The following is a 16,317-nucleotide window of genomic DNA, read 5'->3' on the forward strand; positions in this document are numbered from 1 at the left end:
TGATATAGATGATTCTGACAGTTCCTTCTGCCCTAGAACAATTTAGCTTAAACAGAAATATTCTTTACTAAAGTATTTAATTATGGAAGATTTATTAGAATTTTGTGCCAAATCATAGTACAAGAGTACTTGATCTCTTATACAAGAGTATAAGAGTAATAAGAGGTTGAACAGAGTGAATATAAAAATCCTTTAAGGAGCTGTGAATTTTGGATTGTTTGCCACCAAAATAATTTCATTTACATAGTAGTCACTTTCCAGAACTTAGAAGAAAATTTCATTTGGTATATATAAAAACACTTTTCTCCTGAAGTTTTCTTAATTTTTTTACTTCAATAGCTTTAATTGTTGTACTCTAAGAGTAAGCTGACTTTGCTTTTTTAATCAGAATTGGTCTGAAGAAAGTGAAGATGAAGATCAGCAACAGCCTTTAAGCAGAGAGGACTCTGGAATTCAGGTGGACAGGACACCATTAGAAGAACAAGATCAAAACAGAAAACCAGGGTCTCGTGTCAGCTGGAAAGGTGTTCTGTATTTTTGGATAATGGCATCATTTCCTAATAGAAGAATTCCCTAGAAGGAAAGGCAAGCTTTGAGAATTGGTTCCATGTGATTCAAGTTGATTAACTTTCCCATCCTTATAATACAAAATATTTTAAACCATTAGTAGTTCTTTTTTATACACCGCCAAAGAAGTAGCACTGTAGAATTAATGTCAAAAAAGAATTGAGTGCAATTTTGTTCCTATTTTTAAAATATACTTCTAAAAATGTTATGTTGTAAATGTTTTAATTTTTTTATTTTTATTAGAGAAGGATTGACTTTACTAAGGTTAGTGAGTAAAAGATTTATTTTTCAATTTGAATGTCTGCTTTTTCAATTTTTAGTAGGACTATAAATTGGTAAAAATCTAGAAAGAGTTAGAAACAGCCTTAGAGAATAAATCATCTACATGTAAGATGATTTGAATGCATTAAATATGACTTGAATGTATTAAATACTTTTCCAAAGGCCCAGTCACAGTGGTCCCCATGGTCATATAGGGATGAAGCAAATAGCAGAAGCTAGAATTGGTTTTTGTGACAGGTTCTCATTGATTTCCCTTGAGAATTTATGTCAAATTGGAATATAAAGTAATTGAAACTGATTTGGCATCATAATGATTTTCTGGTTTTCTTCTTTTTTTAATTTCCTCTTGAATTGGACCTCCAGAGCAGATCATGGAATTAATCATGCTAATCTAAAACATACTCTGCGAGAGCTTTTATTTTATTTTAGTTTATTTCTTCTCTTATGCTATTTCAGAATTCCACTCCTAATTCCCTTACTCTGCCAGAACTGTCATAGGCACGCATTTCTGTGAATTTGATACTGATGTTCTTACATGTGCTGAGTTATTATCAGATGCATTATGTCATTTTGTGTATGTGTGTTTAAATTGCATATCCGATGTGCTGTGTGAATTTTATTCTGTTAACTTTTTCCATTCAATTCTACTTTTTAAAATCTGTCTACATTGCTATATGTACACCTCATCCCTGCTTTTAACAGCTAGATATTATTCTACAGTTTACAGCTACAGTGTTTCCGTTAATCAATTCCCTTGTTGATAGACTCTGAATTGCTTTCATTTCCCTTCTACCACATATAGTGCTGTAATATACTTCCTTATTGGTGTCTGTTATTGGCCTGTGCAAGAATTTCACTAGGGTATAAGTTTCTGCCCCCACCCCCCACAAACTCCTCAGTACTTGCTAAAATCCACCATTCTCCTCTGAGCCATTGTTTTAATTTATATTTGTCTGACTGCTGGTAATTTAGGGGGACTTCCTTATGTACTCATCGGTCAACCAGGGTTGCCCCTTCTCTGAATTGCCTGTAAGCATTGTTTGCTTACTTTTCTTTTAGGTTTCATATCCTTTTTTTGCCCACCTCTCAGAGTTCTTTGTATATTTAGAGAATAATTCCCTGGATTTTATACATTGCAAGTATCTTCTCCTGGTCAGTCACCTAACTTAACATTTTCCAGGCAAAATCCATGATTTTATTTTATTCTATGAATAAATTCATTATATGAAATTTTCAGGATATGGTTAGTGTTTGATTTTCCCCACAAAGACTGTATTTACCTTCTGTTTCCTCTTTTATCTCCTCTGTTTCAGTCATTAGTGACTTCCAGGTTCACTTCTGTGCATGAAGCAAGGTTAATGGGTCTAGTTTACGTGAGCCAATTTTCCCAGTAACATCTAGTAAACAATCCAATATTCCATTTTGCTTTACAATTCTTTATCATAGCTGAAGTTCCCATGTATTCATGCATTTATTCTGAACTTTCTGTTCTATTCCTTTAGTGTGAATCTGGCCCAGAAGTAAACAGTCTTGTAATATGCCTTAATACATAGAAGGCAAGTCTTCATCCAATACTTTGGCCTTTTTCAAAATTGATTTAGCGATTTGTGAGCCTTTATTCTTCCATATACATTTTATATGTTGTATGACATGTTCCTTTAAAAAAGATCCAAGTAAAATTTTGTATGGGATTACTTTGAATTTATAAACTTAATTTGGGGAGAATTGACATTTTTACTATATTTACATTCTGCGTTTCTTATGAATTTCACTAGATTTTGGAAATTTCCTTTATAAAGATCTTAAGTATTCATTTTTTAATTTCTATAATCTGTAACAGTTTTTGTAATGATACCTTTTTTGTTTGTTTATTCATAGTGTAGGAGAACATCTGGTTTTTATAAGTTGGTCTCATATCCAACATCCTTGCTGAACTATTAATTATACTAGTTTTTTTATTCTGTTTTTTTTTTATATAGATGCTCAGTATCATCTGCAAATATTGGCATTTTTATCTCCTCCTGCCAATTCTTACATGTGTATCTTCTCTGTAATACATTGGCCATGCCTTTTTTTTCCTGACCCATTAGCCCTGCTCTCTGGCCTGTAAGCAGTGACAGTGAAGCTTGGACTTTATCCTAGGGGATTTTATACCTGAAATTCCTCCATTAAATGTGATGGTTTTCTGGTATAGATTTTGGGTATGTAGCCTTAATCAAATTAAAACAATTTCTTTCTATTCTGATTTTTTTTAGAGTCTCTAATCATAAATGTTGAGCTGTGTCAAATGCTATCTTACATCTGTGAGAAAATCCTCTGATTTTCCTATTTTACTCTATTACTACATTGGTAGATTTTCCAATATTAAATTATCTTTGAATTCCTGAGGTAAACCTTCTCAGTCATTGAGAAATATATCATTGGATTGTTGGTTGTTTTTTACTAGGATTTTTCATCATCTTTATTCTTCGATAAATTACTTTTCTTATTATTCTTATCTGGTTTTACTCTCAAGGTTTTATTTATCGCCTGAAGTGTTAGACATCTTCCCCTTTTTCTGCTCCCTGGGACAACCTATATGAGATAAAGATTAGATCATCTAATCCTTAGTACCAGTCCTGAGGCTTTGGGAAAGTCTTTGATTTCTCTTTCTTTACTGGAAGATTCAAATATACTGTCTGTATCTTTTCATTCATTGAGTCATTTTAAAATTGAGCAATATGTTTGATTGTATGTATAAATGTCTATTAGTTGTTTTAAGGAGCCATTTTCAGTTGTGTGTTTAAATGGAGCCATAGTCCAGATATTTTGGTCAAGTTGACAAGTATATAAACTTAAACTTCTTTTTAAATTCTCTTCCAGTAGGTGAAACAGATGACCAGAGCTGGCTGGAACAGCATGTGGTCCTTCAGTACTGGACAGCCAGGTCCTCCCGGTTTCCTCATAGCTTACATTTGCACTCCAATTTAGCTGCTATCTGGTAAGAAGTTCAGTTCTTCATTTAATATAATGATAAAAGAAATTTTGGTTTATAAACATTTGCCTTTTATATAGATCACTTATCACTGAAGTTTGAGCTTGTTACTTTATTTTTAACAAACTTAACTGAACACTTTTTAATTATTTAATAATTTAACTATTTAATATTATTTAAATAATTAAATATTTAATTATTTTAGTAACATTACTAAATTACATTCTGTGTTTTGATTTTTTTGTTATTTTCAAAGTGAATGGGTTAGTGTATATTAGGTCATCATTTAATTGCTGTTTTATTGCCCTTATTTAAAAAATACAGTCATTGTTTTCCAAAAACACAACAAAGCATAGTTCTAAACATTTGGCTAAATTGACAGTAAACATAACAATTGGAATTGCTCTGAGAGTGCTTCTTTAAAAGTGTATCAGTTGATTTATGGAAATCAATATGGGAGAACTTTTTTTAAATATTTTTATTAATAAAACAACATACAAATTCTTAACAGATTTAAGAATAAATATTCTTAACAGATAAACATTCCATACATGGTATACAATCATTGGCTCACAATATCAACACAGTTATGTATTCATTGCCATGACCATTTTTTTGAACATTTGCATCACTCCAGAAAAAGAAGTAAAAAAGAAAAAACTCACACATACCATACCCCTCACCTTTCCCTCTCATTGACCACTACTATATCCATCTACCCAATTTATTTTAACCTTTGTTATCCCTATTATTTGTTTATTTTTATCCATATTTTTTACTTATCTGTCCATACCTTAGTTAAAAGGAACATCAGACGCAAGGTTTTCACAATCACACAGTCACATGGTAAAGGCTGTATCATTATACAATCATCTTTAAGAAACAGGGTCACTGGAACACAACTCTGTAGTTCAAGTACTTCTCTCCAGCCACTCCAATACACCATAAACTAAAAAAAAGGATATATCTATATAATCCAGGATAACCTCTCAACTCTGTTTGAAATCTCTCAGCCACTGACATTTTATTTTGTCTCATTTCTCTCTTCTCCCTTTTGGTCAAGAAGGTATTCTCAATCCCTTGATACTGAGTCCTGACTCATCCTGGATTTCTGTCGCATGTTGCCAGGAAGGTTTACACTAAGATGGGAGAATATTAAAGTATTTATGTTTGTTTAAGAATTGATTTCTGGTTAAAATTACCAGTAAATTGCATATATTCTTTGACATGTATTTTTACTTAATTAGAAACTTTTATATTGACATTTGATATTTATTGTCTAATAGGGATCAGCATTTATATAGCAGTGATCCATTATATGTTCCAGATGACAGAGTTTTTGTCACTGAGACTCAGGTTATTCGGGAAACGCTATGGTAAGACCTATTAACCTAATTTATAGTGAAAATTGAAATTTTGTTTCCTTAAACACGTTTAGAGATTTTTCAGATGCAAGCTAGAAGCTGACCCTTAGGTTTGATCCCAAAACAATTCCAGGTGGACACTAGGACTGGGGCGATTGGGAAGCCCAGACGTCAGATTTGACAGTGGAGATGGTGATTTTGTAGTATATTTACTTCTTTTACTTTAAATAATTTAATTGGTGATATATTAGATTAGACTGCCACTTTTTAAATATCTGTATTTGAAGTGAGCTTCCTAGTTTGCTGCTTAGTGCTTTTAATAGGCAGAATATACCTGTGAGAGTTAACCTATATTCCATATCAGAAAATTGATCTAATAACTTAGACTGCATTCACACAAAAGGAAAATTAAAGGTACAACATACAGTATAGTTACTACTGAAATTTTCAGGTATTAATGTTCTCTATCATGAATTATTGTATACCTTAAAAACAGTAAGATGTGGATTGAAAGTCTCTAAGTACATTTTTTTGGGCTGCTCTCCAAGATGATATTGAAATGTCTTACATCTTAGAGAAATCAGATAAAAAGATGTCTTCCATATTTTTATTATCTGACCTTTGGAAGTTATAACTCAACCCCCAACCCCTGCCTGTGCAATTCTGAATTGTTCATTAAAATTTCTCAGGCATTACCATGATGAATATTTTTCTAGATTTTAAGTACATCTTTTTTATTTCATTTCAGGTTACTTTCAGGAGTGAAAAAGCTCTTTATATTTCAATTAGTAGATGGAAAGGTAACGGTGAGAAACAATATTGTAGTAACTCATTTGACACATGTAAGTTATTTGTATTTACTATAAAATTAAGTTGTGAATCTATACAATACTTAGAGAATTCTTTAATATTGTTTGTGAAGTTCATATTTTTTGTGTTGTCTGCTTTTTATTTGTATTGGGAAAAGCACATAAGTTTCAGATGCTGAAATCATCAGAAAGCTCTGTAGTTTTTTTTTGCCTATACTGCATTTTTCTTTTATGTGTTTTTAAGAATACAAACTTCAATTCTGTATTCTGTAAAAATTGATGCTTTATTTGCTTTGAATGTAAAACTTAATAATCCAGACACAAAAGACAAATATTGTGTGATCTCACTTATATGAAATACCTAGAGGATGCAAATTTCATAAAGACAGGCTACCAGGGGCCAGGATTTGAGGGTAGGAAGAGGAGTCATTGTTTAATGGGTACAGAGTTGCTGTTTGAGGTGATGAAGGTGTTGGAGTAATGAACATTAGTGATGGTAGCACAATATTGTATAAATATTTAATACTTAGACATGAAATACTTAGACATAAATATTTAGACATGAAAATTTTGAGTTGTAGTATGTTACTACAATCAAAAATTGCATAGTAGGTTGCAAGGGTAGTTCAGTGGTAGAATTCTCACATGCCATGTGGTAGACCCAGGTTCAATTCCTGGTCCATGCACTCCCCACCTAAAAAAATATCAACAAATGGTGCTGCAATAATGGGATAGTCACATGGAAAAAGTATGAAATGTGACCCCAGTATACAAAAAAATAAATTGCACTTAGCGAAAAAGAAAGAATCCCCATGTTCCCCCCTCACCCAGCTGAAGGCTGAGAAGAGTGCTAGATATAGATTCTATTACTTGATATTATGAGTAGGAAATAAAAGGGACTTATTTCTTATTGAGAAAACAGTCTCTTAATATTCATCTTTTTTACTTTTTTTATAAAAACAGTCATACACAAAAAATACATTAAGGGATGGGAAATGAATTTGAATGTTTACAGAAGACTGACTTTAAGTAATTGTGGTTTGCTTCTCATAATAGAACTGTTTACGATCAGTGCTAGAACAAATAGCAGCATATGGCCAAGTTGTGTTTCGGCTCCAGGAGTTTATCGATGAAGTCATGGGGCACAACTCCGAAAGCACATTACCTGGAAATAGTTCTGTTCCTAAGAAGTCTACTGAAGCTCCCTTTAGAACCTACCAAGCTTTTATGTGGGCTCTGTACAAATATTTGCTTAGTTTCAAAAAGGAACTTGTCGAAATTGAGAGGTGTATCATCAATAATGGTATTTAATATTCTTCATTTTTATTCATAAGATACTTAATTGTTTAAATGTCATTTAAGTTGTTGATTGATAAAAGATTTGAAATTTACATGACAAATAAGGAATGCTCATGAATGCATGCTTTTTAAGTTTATCTTTTTAAACCATTCATGTAGCTAGAAATCCCCAAAAGTAAGGATTTACAGTGAAAATTCCTCTGCTCCAGTTCTCTAGCTACTCATTCCTTTCCCCAGAGGCAGCTAGGTCATGTTTCTTATGTGTCCTTCCAAAAATAGTTAGCATTCATACAAGCAAATGAACATACATATATGCATATTTATGGTCTATTACACTATTCTCTTCAAATTGCTTTCTAATTTAAATTTTGACGATGCTAACATTCAAGAATATAAAGAGCCTCCTTGTTCTTTTTTTACAAATTTCATGTTCCATCATATGGATATATCATAGACCAGTCCCCTCTTCATAGACATTTGTTTCTGATATTTTGTTTTCCAACAATACTGCAAAGATAACCTCTTATTTATAAGTAGGTATACACATATGCAAGCAGGTTATCTGTAGGATAAATTCTTTAAAAAATGAAATGCTGTGTCAGAGGATATATACATTTGTGATTTTGATAGATACTACCACGTTATTTTCCATGAAGATGCAGATTTAAATTGACACCCTTTCCAGCAATGTATATGAATACTTCACTCTTCCCACCCTTGCTAACTGTGTTATCAAGATTTTTGGTCTTCACTAATCTGATAGGTGTAAGTTTTTCCCCTTCTAAGTTTTATTTTCAACTTCTGCAAAATTAGTATGGAGAAGTGCTGTGTTCCATCACTCACCACCCCTCACAGGGTGACATCCTAAGTAACTAAAGAAACTGACACTGGCACAACTCAAGTAACTAAACTGCAAAACTACTTTGGATTACACCAGTTTTTGTAAGCACTTGTTTGATTTTTTTCCTTTGTTTTGGAGGGCAGAGGGAAGGATATGTCTGGGTAGTCTATGATATTTCATCACACATACATTCATGTAACTACGTCCACATTTGAGATACAGAACAGCCATCATCACAGAGGCACTTGCTTGTGCTGGCCCTTTGTACTCACACCTTCCCCCACTTCCCATCTAAAACGGTAACCCAACATAGTTTGTTTTTTTTTTTCACCCAGGGTAGTTTTAATATGCATTCTTTTATTATAGCTGAAATTGAGTGTCTTTCTATATGGTTAAAAGTCATTTATATTTCCTTCTGCGAACTGTCAGTTCCTATGTGCCTTCTTTTTCTGCTGAGTTATTTGCCTTTGTGTCCTTGACTGGCAGACTCTCTTCTTTAGAGAAATTAGTTCCTTGTGATGTGAGATTAAAGCCCCTCACCCTCCAGCTTGTCAAATATCTTTCCATAAGTGGCTTTTTATCAGATTTTGACTGCAGGTATTTTTCCCTTCTATTGAGTTTAATTTCGTGATATTTGTAGATACCACGATAACTCTTTCAATAGTGGTGGATAAGTTGTCACCTCGATTGGCTCAACTTAAGGTTCTACACAAAGTATTTAGTACTGGAGTAGCAGAAGTTCCACCTGACACTCGAAATGTGGTTCGGGCATCTCACCTACTCAACACACTGTACAAGGCCATTCTTGAATATGACAACGTTGGAGAAGCTTCTGAGCAAACAGTATGTGAAATCCTTGTCTAAGGTGTGCGACTCCTTTGTGCACAGCAAAAGGGGTTATGGACAGCCTGTCCTACCTCTCTGGAAAAGTGATACTTAGGTCATGGTGTGTCATCACAAAAAAGAGTGATGGAAGGGTGTTCAGAATTTTAAAATTAGTTTCTAAATGTGAGTTAACTTACCCTGAGACCCTGTGTGAGCAGCCTCTCAAACAGTAGGCTGAGAAAGTGGGTTTTCAGCTATCAGTCACCAGCAACAGATGAGGTAAGGACAAAGGAAAACATGAAAAGCAAGATATGCAGAACCCCTACCTGACTTATCTAGATATTTGCAATAACCCTTTCTTAAAAATAAAAATCTAGCTTGAGACTATAAGCTTTTGTAAGTGGAAAGCTACAGGTTTATTTAGATAGATATCTGTTATTTTTCTAGACTTTTGATAATCTTTTGTTTTCTCCACAGTTTAGTACTGGAATTTAATTTAAAGGAGTTTGATTGCTTTCAGCTGTGCATGTTCTTCTAATGGGAACCATAGTAGAATGAAATAATTTCCTTGTTCTTAGTAGACATTTTCTAGTGCTACTGTCCAAATAGGTTAACCACATCCCAGTTTCCCTGGACCCTCCCGCCTTATGCCCATTGTCCCTGTGCAGTTTTCAATGTCAGGTGGGCCCTGGGATTGACTATAATTTGGTATCCCTTATTGAGATGAGTTTCTCACAAGGATTTTAAATGTATTAGTTGGGACCTTATTTGTTGGGGGGGAAAAAAAACCAAAACCCTATCACTGTTTTAAACAAGTTTCAAAAATGTTTAAACGTCCATTTTATCTAGTGGTGAGGAAGTTCCTGACAGTTAATTGTACACTTTCTCATCTCTAGGTCTCTCTCCTGTTCTCTCTCTGGGTGGAAACTGTGCGGCCCTACCTACAGACTGTGGATGAGTGGATCGTGCATGGGCATCTGTTTGACTGTGCAAAGGAGTTCATCATCCAGAGGTGGGGTTAAAGCTGCATGCAGCATTGGGTTTTCTCTCTCATAAAAATCACATGTTTTGATTTGTGTCAGACGGTATTGAGAGGGAGTTGTTTGAATGACAGCTGTGCTGTCACCAGAGGCAAGCTCTATTGCATTTTTATAGACATGCATGTCAGGTCACCAGACTATTAAAAATACCTTTCCCCAAATTTTGTCAGTTCACAACTTTTCTTAGCAAATTGTATTTTGAGTAATAATATATGTACGACTAATATGTTAAAAGGCACACTGCTTCTCATAAAAGAAATTTAAGTGATATCGAATAGCTTCAGCTGTTCCCATTATAAATTATCAAGAAGAATGAAAGATGGAAAATAATGTATAAAATTTTATAAATATAAAACAATGTATTTATTTCTCAGAACTTTTACCCAATTAGTACAATATTTAGTAAGACAATTAATGAAAACCTTAATTGATCTGAACATTATATAAAGTCATGGCACTGTTTGTACTCCTTTAACTCAGTTTTAAATTACTCCATCTGTTTAAATGTATGGTTTTTGTTGATAACTGTCCATTTGACCATAAGGAAGAAAAATTGTAATTTCTTAGAGCTTAGAAAGGGAGCTGCTTATACTAATAAACTGACATTCCTACTGAGAACCATATAGTCTTCTACTAAATTTCTATCTAGCATGATGGCCTGTTTCATCAGTCTCACGTGAGAATTTTTGCAGAATTAGGATTTTTGAATTCCAAAAAAAAGGGTGATGAGTGATAATCCTGTCGTTTTTAAAAGCTCATTGTTAGGGAGAACAAATGAATGTCAACATTGCGGGGGTGGAAAATGGGTGGTATATAGAAAAAGGTACAGTCGATGCAAGCTAGAGTCTGTGGTCAGTAGTAATGATGTGATATGCTTCCACTGAATGTAACAAAGCATTATTACTTTCTATAATGTCAGAACTAAATGTCCACAAGGAGTGGGGTATGGGAGAGGGGTATGATTCTATGCAGAAGAAAGGGAAATGCCTCCATATAGATTAAGGTGGGGAAGGCATGTCTGTTTACTTAGGTTGGATCGTATGGTGTATGAATAAAATTGTTTAAAAATGAACAGAAGAAAATCTCATTTTTCTATAATTATAAAGAAAGGTATAGATATCTAGAGATTACTCTCTCAGGAGATGGTGAAGTGAATAATTTCAATTCCACTTTTAAAAAGAACAAAATTAGTAACTTACATTTTTATTCATTGTACTAATTCCAATTCAGGAAAATACTTCTGTCAGCTTAAATTTTACCTAAACCATTTCAAAGTACTTATCCTCTTTTCTATGTTAAACTGATGTCAGATATTAGTAATTGATATTAGTAAGTTTAATCTAAACTAGAACAAATATATTGTCTTTGTTTTTGTTATTTTTAAGGAAAAAAGTTTAAATTTAAAATTCTTTTAAATTTAAAATTCTTTTAAATTTCTGTAGAAACAAAAATGTTCCAGTAAATCACAGAGATTTTTGGTATGCAACTTACACATTGTATAGTGTATCAGAAAAGACAGAAAATGAAGAAAAAATGAGTGATAATGCTAGTGCAAGTTCTGGTAGCGACCAAGGACCCTCCAGCAGGCAGCACACCATGGTGTCCTTCCTCAAACCTGTTCTGAAGCAGATCATCATGGCTGGCAAGTCGATGCAGCTGCTGAAGAACCTGCAGTGTGCCCAGAGCTCCACGGGCCAGGCAGCAGCAAGAGGTACACACTCCTTCTTCATGCATCTAACCTCAGCATCTTCATGGCTTGTTGTCCTGAGATATGTAATTATTTTATAATTTTATAGTTAACAGATCTCATTGTTTTACAAGATCATGCTGCTCTTGATGGGAAAAAAAGTTGTATTCATTGGAAACTTCAAGCCCTGGGTTTATAAAGGCAATGATGATAACTTCCACATGTGTTTTGCTTACTTTTGATTTTGAAGCACTGGTCTTTTAAAAAACAATTGTCTCGCATTTCTTAATGTGGTACAATGTTTAGCTCCTAAGGACCATTAACCCTGGTAAATAAGAATTTGTTGATGGGCAATTTAGCTTTGATCTCAGATTTTAGGAAAATCTTGATAGAGTTTTAGTCTTTGTTTATGCAGTCTAAGCAATATGCTTAAGGCTTATTAGCTGATTTAAAAGACTTGAAAGGGTATAGATGTGACTTAGTGTAATATTTCCTTTTTAATGAATAATAAAATATAATGAGCTTTCCAGACCAATATTGGAAACATTTTTTTCAGTGAAATTATGACTTCTGTTAGTGTAATCATAAAGCTGTCATGGTAACAACTTTTAAGGATTCTGCCTTGAGTGTTACTCTGTTCAGAAACAAAACAGCCTATAGTTTGTGACATTTAAACCATGAACTTTGCAGTTGTTTATCAGAGGATATAAAAATGTTCAGTTTTCACGATAAAGGTAAAGAAACAGGAATAGACTCTCATAGGCCAAAGGAGAAATTCCAAGCTACATTAAAGTGAAATTGCTTAATATTATACACCAGAACATTCTTCACCTTATTTTTCTTTGTCTTTCAGATGCAGAAAGAAAAAGTTTATATACCCTCTTTTTGGAATCTGTACAGTCCCGTCTCCGGCATGGAGATAATTCCACTCCACATATTCTTTCTGAGCAACAGGCAACCAAAGAGAATCTAATTAAGATTCAGTCCATGGCTGAAAGGCACCTGGAATTGGATGATGTTCATGACCCACTGCTGGCTATTAATTTTGCAAGGTGATACATACCTCCAAATTTGAAATGGCAGAATCCATGCAATATTTATTACCTTATTTCTGCCAGGTAGAGCTTTCTAGCCTTAAAACAAAAAACCCCGTAGCCTATCCTTTTTAATGGAAGGAATACAAGAAAATATTGTGCTGATTTGCTCTTCAAATGTGTACTCAGACCTCCTTGTTGTGTGTGAAAGTCCACAGTCTTGCCTTGATACTTGATCATGTGCCTTGAGGCTGTAAAGAGTGCTGTCACTAGCCGAATGTGTCAGGTGAGTGCAGATCACAAGGCAGCCTCCTTCTGCATAGAATGAGACTTGGGCTCTGGGTGCTTTTCAACTCTCAGACCAAGGAGATCATTAATAGGCACATAGTGCGGTGCTGGAGAGTCAGATGGCCTTCACTAACAGAGCATGGCCCTGATGGCTAGGAACACCAACTCATCTATCTGACACGAAGAGCAAAAGCAACTGTGAGAGATTCCAGTTCACTCAAAGGATATTTGCCAAGGAAAGATTTTCTTTTTTTGTAATGATTGGTAATTTTAAGACTAAGAGTGAAAGTTTGGGGTTTGCTTTAAGAGAATTCGTTTGGTGGCAGCTCATACAGAGAAGATGGACGTTTTTGTTTTACAGGTTGTATTTGGAACAGAGTGACTTCCATGAGAAATTTGCTGGTGGTGATATCTGTGTGGATAGATCATCAGAATCTGTGACGTGCCAGACTTTTGAATTAACGCTGAGATCTTGCCTCTATCCTCATATTGATAAGCAGTATCTAGCTTGCTGTGGAAATCTCATGCAAACTCTAAAAAAAGATTACAGGTAAAAAGGAATAAATTAGTTTTGGAAATAGTTTATGGTGTTTTAAGAACAGTTGAAGAGATCATTTTAAAACCTATATTTTCAAATTGTTTTTTAATAGAGCAAGTATTGGGATATGCAATTTTCTTTTGAGAGTATCATTTAACTATCAATAGTTAACTGTGTTCTAAGATTTTTTTTGTCTGTTTCTAAGAATTTATCCCAAAAGAAAAATAGGAAAAGCTTGTTGCACAGAAAGTTCCATCACAAAGTTTGCTGTAAGAGGAAAAAACATGAAACTGCTTAAATAATAATAATGGAAGACTAGTTCTTTAAATTGTGTGTATTTATATGACAGACTTTGTAAAGTTAAACAAATTACTGTTAATACTGAGTTTTAAACCATATAAAATGTTCTTAAAGTTTAAAGTGACTATATATTTTTTAAATGCATAAAAAAATTGACTGGAAAGAAATACCCTAAATATTAACAGTAGAAATTCACCATGGCTGGTGGGATTGGGATCAGTTTTGTTGTTGTTACACTTTTATGACTTTGCCCAACTTTCTACAAAGTTATGGAAAAATAATTATTTTTTTCTGATTATTAAAGTAAAACTATTTTTATTTAAAAAGTCTTTAAGAGTTTGATTCCTGGACCATGCACCAAAAAAAAAAAAAAGGCTTTAAAAGATAAAAGTATTTCTGTTTTAGTAAATATAGACTGTAAAATCTGTTTCAATAAAAATGGTAGTGTACGAAACTGGTACTGATTCAGAGTCCTGTCTTATGGATTTAAGATCTGTAATTTATTTTCTCCCCATTCAGGTTGGTAGAGTACTTGCAGGCCATGAGGAATTTTTTCTTAATGGAAGGTGGTGATACCATGTATGACTTCTACACATCAATTTTTGATAAAATAAGAGAAAAGGAAACCTGGCAGAATGTGTCTTTTCTGAATGTCCAACTCCAAGAAGCGGTAGGACAGCGTTATCCTGAAGATAGTTCACGGTAAAATATAAGGCACCTGTTGTTTTTTTTTTTTCTTTTTTTTTTGAGTGAACTGCTCTTTTTATTTATTTATGTATTTATTTATTTTTAAAATTTTATTAATTAAAAAAATTTACAAGAAATAAACATTCCCAACACATGCACTCAGCAATTCACAATATCATCACATAGTTGCATATTCATCAACATGATCATTTCCCAGAACATTAGCATCAATTCAGAAAAAGAAATAAAAAGACAACAGAAAAATATAACAAACAGAAAAAAAAAAAATTTTAGAGGCCATACCCCTTACTGATCCCTTTCATTGATCACTAGCATTTCAAACTAAATCTATTGTAACACTTGTTCCCTTATTATTTATTTTTATTCCATATGTTCCTCTCATCTGTTGACAAGGTAGATTAAAAGGAGCATCAGACACAAGGTTTTCACAATCACACATTCACATTGTGAAAGCTATATCATTATACAATCATCATCAAGAAACATGGCTACTGGAACACAGCTCTACATTTTCAGGCAGTTCCCTCCAGCCTCTCCATTACATCTTGGATAACAAGGTGATATCTATTTAGTGCATAAGAATAACCTCCAGGATAACCTCTTGACTCTGTTTGGAATCTCTCAGCCATTGACACTTTGTCTCATTTCACTCTTCCCTTTTGGTTGAGAAGGTTTTCTCAATCCCTTGATGTGGGTCTCAGCTCATTCTAGAGTTTTCCTCAATCCCTTGATGCTGAATCTCAGCTCATTCTGGGATTTCTGTTCCACGCTGCCAGGAAGATCCGCACCCCTGGTACTCATGTCCCACGTAGACAGGGAGAGGGTGGTGAGTCAGCAAAAAGAGGTTCTCTTGTGGGTGACTCTTAGGCTTAATTTTAAGTAGACTTGACCCTGTGGGGTTAAGTTTCATATGAACAACCCCAAGACTGGGGGCTCAGCCTATAGCTTTGGTTGTCCACACTGCTTGTGAGAATATCAAGAATTCAACTTGGGGAAGTTGAGTTTTCCCCCGTTCTCACCATTCCCCGAAGGGGACTTTGCAAATACTTTTCCACTCACTGATCAAATCACTCTGGGATTCATCAGGGCATCACCTGGACAAACCAACAAAATCTCATGTGCTATACAAAGTTCCATGTACTTAAGGTGTTCAATCAACTATCTACATAAGTTATATTAGGAGATGCACTAGTCAAAGTATGGATTTGTACCAAATAAACATTTTTTGCTTTAGTCTCACACATTAGTTGAAATTTTAAAATATTAAGTACCGTCTATTTTCAGCACACTGCAGTAATGACATTCTTTTGTTCTTCCTCATGCAAAAACATTTTTTAAATTTGTACATTTAGTCACTATCATTATATACTCTAGGCATTCCTAGATTACATCATCTCAATCTTTATCGTCTATCTTTCTTTGTGATTTCATTTATACCCCAGCCCTCCTCCCTCTATCATTCTCATATGCAGCTTCATTCAGTGTTTTAACATAATTGTATTACAGTTAGGTAATATTGTGCTGTCCATTTCTGAGTTTTTATATTCAGTCCTGTTGCACAATCTGTATCCCTTCAGCTCCAATTACCCAATATCTTACCCTATTTCTATCTCCTGATGGTCTCTGTCACCAAGGAAATATTCCAAGTTTATTCACTAATGTCAGTTCATATCAGTGAGACCATACAGTATTTGTCCTTTTGTTTCTGGCTAATCACACTCAGCATAATGTCCTTAAGGTCCATCCATGTTGTTACATACT

General features: G+C 34.0%; 1 protein-coding gene across 2 annotated transcripts in view; it reads left to right on the plus strand.

The window, feature by feature from the left end:
• Positions 1-16,317, plus strand: part of TUBGCP5 (tubulin gamma complex component 5) — a 41,646-nt gene that overhangs the window by 9,592 nt on the left and 15,737 nt on the right. The window contains exons 6-16 of one of the 2 annotated variants that reach the window (XM_077123959.1): positions 389-524; positions 3,712-3,829; positions 5,110-5,199; positions 5,936-6,029; positions 7,053-7,299; positions 8,777-8,979; positions 9,858-9,973; positions 11,444-11,712; positions 12,542-12,740; positions 13,372-13,560; positions 14,368-14,550. In XM_077123959.1, the coding sequence (XP_076980074.1) occupies positions 389-524; positions 3,712-3,829; positions 5,110-5,199; positions 5,936-6,029; positions 7,053-7,299; positions 8,777-8,979; positions 9,858-9,973; positions 11,444-11,712; positions 12,542-12,740; positions 13,372-13,560; positions 14,368-14,550 (1,844 nt within the window). The remainder of the gene's footprint in view (positions 1-388; positions 525-3,711; positions 3,830-5,109; positions 5,200-5,935; positions 6,030-7,052; positions 7,300-8,776; positions 8,980-9,857; positions 9,974-11,443; positions 11,713-12,541; positions 12,741-13,371; positions 13,561-14,367; positions 14,551-16,317) is intronic. The other variant, XM_077123960.1, reaches the window with a different exon arrangement.

This window comes from Tamandua tetradactyla, chromosome 12 (assembly GCF_023851605.1).
Source record: "Tamandua tetradactyla isolate mTamTet1 chromosome 12, mTamTet1.pri, whole genome shotgun sequence".
In the NCBI taxonomy this organism is placed as follows: Eukaryota; Metazoa; Chordata; class Mammalia; order Pilosa; family Myrmecophagidae; genus Tamandua; species Tamandua tetradactyla.